Source organism: Diorhabda carinulata, chromosome 1 (genome assembly GCF_026250575.1).
Source record: "Diorhabda carinulata isolate Delta chromosome 1, icDioCari1.1, whole genome shotgun sequence".
Classification (NCBI taxonomy): Eukaryota; Metazoa; Arthropoda; class Insecta; order Coleoptera; family Chrysomelidae; genus Diorhabda; species Diorhabda carinulata.
In genome coordinates, this window is record NC_079460.1 from 34711424 (window position 1) to 34717423 (window position 6000).

Here is a 6000-nt window from a genome sequence, read left to right on the forward strand (position 1 = left end):
ATAAAGAACATTTCAGTATGATCCACAATAACCTCGATAAATGTTTATTAATTTTGTAATCCTTACTGTGATTTCACTATCATACTGGCGAAAATTTTCCTTGTAAATACAAGTATTTGTATGTTTTCCAATGAAACATAACACAATTAAATAAAATATACATACAGACTCATAAACACTACAAAGCATACTCCACCCTCTGAGGCCCTAGAAGTTTGAGATTATAAAAAGATGATTTATTACTTTCCTGGCATAATATGCTACTCAACCAATACACTGCGTTCAACCGTACGATTCACTGTTTTAATCTTTGAGCTCCGAAGATTTTGTTTACGGCATTTACGGTCGTGTTTGCGAAGCAAGTTATCACTTGCTTTTTATAAAAATAGCTTCTGCAACTGGAAATTGAAGAACTATAGTAATGTGTGCTCCGTTTTTCCTCCTTATAATTCCCTATAATAAATAATATACAATTGAAAATAATAGTTCTAATATACGTACTTTTCTGTAAACTAAAGAGCAAACCGATATGCGCACTCTCATTCCAATTCGTTGAGAGGCTAATCTGGCACTATGAGATATAATAGCATGGGTAAATGACATTAATATTACTCCTGATCCCCATATCCAGCCTTCATGAGGGTTTTTCTTTGTGTCGAAGAAGCTTATGAATTTGGCCAATACTAAAGGTAACGTCATCCTGTTGAATGCAACATTTTAAAATGGATTCTTGTTCTATTTATTCTATTTCAGAATCCAAGTATTTATTTGAAATTACCAAATTTAAAATTCTCAGTAAAAAATGATTTTGTTGAAGAGCTCAAACAATAATATATTCATTTTTTATTCTAATTGTGAAACTCTATAAGCATATCAATGGTTAATAGTATGTTATTGAATACCTCAAAATTCCAAACTGAATAAACATTGCAAAGCCATAAAAGGCAAATCGCATCCAAAATGTCTTACGGATGGCGTTTTTCAAACTAGGTTTCTTCTTTTTTTCTCCTTTGGTATTACGTAATTCCGCCTCCCAATTTCTGGAATGGAACGATTCATAAGTTGATTTTGCCTTGAGGTTAATGTACTTAGAATTGGTAAATCCAAATTAGTATAGATTAGAGTAGAAAAATAATAAGTAAAAATACATATTTTCCGTATATGGGTGATTCCGTTCTAACTGTGTTTTTTTGTATTCAAAATTTCAAGATTTTAAAATTTAACTTTTCTAACTTTTTTATGCATATTATTCATCTATTTTACTGTAAAAATAAAACTCTAAGAGGAATTTACTACAACTTCAAAGTATCACGAGCAAGACACAAATGTCGGATTTTGAGTTCCACGGTACTGACTCATTTATCCACGGTACTGACATGGTAACTTAAGATATTAAACAACAAGTGCATCAATTTTCCTCAGTTTGATCATAAACATTAGAATTTATAAGGTAATTAGTTTAAATCATTTGTTACGACAAAAAAAATTAATAATTTATTGGTAAATTCTAGGAATGGACATGACACGGTACTGACATTCAAGTGATGTAGTATAAGTTTTCTTTAAGTGGCAAGTTATATTGTATAAAAATAATGTTTAAATATCTTAAGAATTATTCAATTAACACAAAATTTTTATTAATTGATTATTAATTAATGACTAGTACAAAAAAACAATACAGGACATTGAATATCACAGTTATAATGGAATCACCCATATAACTCCAAAAATAGTCAGAAACACTGTTTCGAGTACATATGCATACTCAAAATTTTCCGTAACAAATGTATCATTAGAAGTGGAAGGAATTGAATTCAAAAATATGGTAATTTTTTTTGAAACGCTGTCTGTGTAATCACATCCCAAATTGTAAATAGTAAGAACTTATAGCAATAGAATCACAAATATTTTAAATTTGGAAGAGGATATGTTAGTAAATCAATATCACATTTTGAAACCATGTTAGAAAATTTATTGGCTTTCGCCCAAAATACTTAATTTTAAAATGAAGAAATCATTGAAAATATTGAATAATTGCGAGTCATCTCCCTAAAATTCTAAATAATGGAATAAAAACCCCATTTCCATTAATAAGAAAAAGGACTAGAGGAATGTTGTTATAGAAAGAAGAGAATTGAAGAAATATTCAGAAATATAGATTATAGAAAAGTTCCCAGTTTCAATTTTCACATTTGAATGTGGCGGAAATAGTTTGAGCGGGAATACTATTACATGTAACTTCCTATAGGTTAATAACACTGCTATCTATAATATTAATAGGAGAGCTGTTTACAGTATTTTATGAAAATTTAAAAAAAATATCTGTTAGGCTTTCAATAGCCATTACATATGAACTTGCTAGAGTTACCAATATCACGAAAAAAACTTTAGAAAAATAAGCATTTCACATACTCTCCTACGTGAACTACATTCTAACCTTTCAAAAACATACACAGACTTTATTGAATCGTGATTGCCTAATCCAATTTCAGGAATAAAAAATGTTCAATCTGATTTAAAGCCAGCATCCCACAGGGTTTGCTTCCATAGGTTTCATATATTCTTTGAACCTGTGTGAATATGTGAGAATATAGTAACCATAGACTAAAAAGATGAAAAATACCATACGTAGATATCACAAATAATCTGAATGAACTTACGTAATTCTCAACCCAAGACACATTAAAACTTGCACGTCCTCCCTCATGCAGTGGCCGGTGCGATACGGGTAGCACTGAAGCTTCTATACGCTATTAAATCTACCTAAATAGGACGCTAAATGATTTAGTCAGTTAGAAGCCACCCTTCTTCCGATTTAGGATGCTAATTAGGATCCTAAATGCTATTTCACTTACGGAATTGAGTTCTAAATCATTCATAACTTCTGAATTAAGTGAGATGAAATAAGGACTTTAATTTCAATGGTAGAATAATTAGTCGAACGTAATGGATTTCAACTTACTTTTGTAGAGCATCACCGAGAGGTCCGGACATATCATTTTTAGTACTGCTGTAGACATGCTTCAATTGAATGTCATTTTGGTAACCAAATTTGAAGAACGGCAGAAACCACCTTTAAAGTAAAAATTTAATTAATTATTATAAAAAATATCTTGGATGAACTTCATAAAATGAAAAATCCTCTGATGAAATGAAAAGAGTGGCATTATGAGAAAATAAAAAACTAGAACACGAATGAAGTTCTTCATCTTTATCAACGATAGTTTTCGAAGAATCTCGATGACTATTAGACGTCAAGACGTCGTTTCATTTAGAAAATGGTAAAGTTTCTAAAATACCTTGGAGTTGGATTGACCAAAATTGTCGCAAAAACAATAAAATCATACTGTACTTTTCACAAGAGTAACTTGAGCTCCAGATCGTTATAACATATGAAAACAAAAGTAATAAGCAATGCTGCAATAATTACAAAGAGATAATTATGTACTGTTAATGTTTAAACCAGAGGCGCAACAACGAGGGGTGTCCAGGGTGTCTTGGTACCCCCTAAAAATAAGTAGACACCTCCTTTTAGGGTGTCCACTCAATTTTTCCTTAAAACAAAATGACCCATTTTAAAATTAAATCAAGCAGGCCACCTCACTTAACTTAGTAAAACACTGACTTCAATTGAATGTTATATATTCATAGACCTAAAAAAGTATTTTATTTAAAATATTTTGAACTCACGCTCGGCGGCAAGTTGCAAGTCTATATTTATAAACGTTAATGATTACAGAACGACAGTTTTTGGTAAATTTGAAAAAAGATAAATTGAAATTAAGTCCAATCAAAACAAACTTATTCAATTTTCTCACAACCATCCATTACTTTCCATAAAATATAGCGACGTTCAACAAACCAATTGCAGGTTTAGATTGTAGATTGTTACGCCACTGTTTTAATGAATATGCTAGGCAATTTTCAAATCAGACCGATACTATTCAAATAGTTGATAAATACGAGATAATTTCATAATAATAATCAAACCTAATATTGTTTGGAGAAGTGGTTTTAAATTTGAAATTTTGAAACTGATATAGGGTCGTTTCAACCGAATCAGTAAAACGAGAAAGAAATCTATCGTTTATTTAAAAACCTCACTGTAAAAAAATATTATTTTTAGGAATAATATCAACTTACACAAAAAAAAGTCTAGAAATCACACCGGCATTTTCTTCTGGAGATTTATTAACGTATTTTTTTGATGAGTCCATTCCATCCAATGTTTAAGTAGAAATAATAGAAATAATTTATTGGTTGGTAACAGGTGTAATTGTTTTACGTCCTCTAGGGAATGAATTTCTTGCTAGACGTAGTTCTAAAATAAAATTATCAGGTATGTATTATAGTGTTATAAATTTTATCATTCTAAATAAATATGCGTAAGTGATGCAAACGGAATTAATCTACCTATTAAGTAGAAGAATACAAGTATTCAAAGTATGTACATAATGTCAGTGCAGTACATGCTGAACAGTTTTATACAGTATTTGTTTAGTTGCATAGTAAGTAACTAGATAATTCGTATCAATACTATCAAGGAACAATTTATGAGTAATTATAAAGGTGAGTAATTTAATTAAACTTGTATTCTTTAACATATGCAAAAGAAGTAGCAACAATCAACAGATTGAGAGTTATTCTACCAATAAGGGTGGAAGAAAGCAAATGACTTCAACCTCGATAGAAAAAAAATTGATAAGTGAATGCATATAGTTCATTTTTCAATTTCTCAATTTCTTTGCTTATATGATCTTGAAAATAAGTTTTATCCATTTGTTTGGGTGGTAAAAGATGAAGATAAATGTCCGGCACCCCTTTACAAAATATGAGTCTAGAAAATATCTCTTCTATTAAACTCGCTACATTATGCATGAGTTTTTCAGGATCCCGGTTGTTCATTATGTCTAATCTATTTAATCCTAAGAAAATATAATATTAAACCGGTAATTACGTAAAATTAGATATCTGCAATTTGTACCTACCCTTTTCAAATTTCAGCTTCTATTTATATTTTTATGAATTACTTTTAATATATTTTTATGACTAACTTTTCACTCTTAAAGTGATCAAATTTTATTTTTTAGAGATAAACGTTTTTCGAAACAGCTGTAGTCAGTTAACATATTCTTCACATTATGCAGTTTCATAAACTTTTTAATAAATTCTACAGTTTAAACTGTTTCTGTGCGAGACAAGGTTGATAGTAAATAGATAATAATATCGAATTTACGAGGGCATAATTATTTTTATTCAAATGAGGTTTAGATAAAATTTGTTTCAAAATAACATTTCACAATATTTCTTTATAAGTAACTCGATTTGATTTCCAACAAGAATCTAGTTAAGTGCTTAAATTGTAATTTTTAGAGATAAGCATTTTTTGAATACAGTCGTAGCTAATTAAAATATCTTTATGTTAAGTTTTTTAATAAATCCCCAATTATTTTAAACTGTGTACGAGGCGAGAATAGTAGTTCATAAATAATAATATCGACTGTTTGAGGACATTATTATTGTTATTCAAATCAAATTTGTCTGAAAATACATTCCAAATATATACAATAAAAATATTAATTGTCACCTACAACCAATACAACAAAGACTAGAATAGGTATTTTTTGATATGATTTGATGGTACATGCTAAAAAGGATTATGTAGATTTTCTTATATACAGTATATAGTAGTATATATACCGTTTTAAAGAAACGTATATTTTCATATCTTTTGAATAAATATTAGGATATCTGCACTATTAAAAATTATAGGAATAAATTATCTCATATCAATTTCAACAACATATAATTGAAATTTTCAACTCTAGGGGTTGAAAGGCGTAAATCTATCTTGTATGTATTGGAATAAAAAACACGGCTTAAGGCTGATGCCTTTATTTACATCCAAAATTGAGAATATCTTACTCAGGGGTGGTTAAAATGCCATTAACTGTTAGATAAAATAAAGGTGTAAACTCATAATAAGAAATATTTCAATAG

The 6000-nt window shown here is 29.3% G+C and overlaps 1 protein-coding gene across 1 annotated transcript in view; it reads right to left on the reverse strand.

Moving 5' to 3' along the window:
- The window catches only part of LOC130895027 (uncharacterized), a 36782-nt gene extending 31519 nt beyond the window's left edge, over positions 1-5263 (reverse strand). The window contains exons 1-5 of the mRNA XM_057802141.1: positions 4989-5263; positions 4144-4321; positions 2963-3073; positions 903-1040; positions 502-700 (exon numbers count right to left, since the gene is read on the reverse strand). Coding sequence (XP_057658124.1) covers positions 502-700; positions 903-1040; positions 2963-3073; positions 4144-4217 — 522 coding nt within the window. The 5' untranslated portion in view covers positions 4218-4321; positions 4989-5263. The remainder of the gene's footprint in view (positions 1-501; positions 701-902; positions 1041-2962; positions 3074-4143; positions 4322-4988) is intronic.
- Positions 5264-6000: the final 737 nt, after the last annotated feature.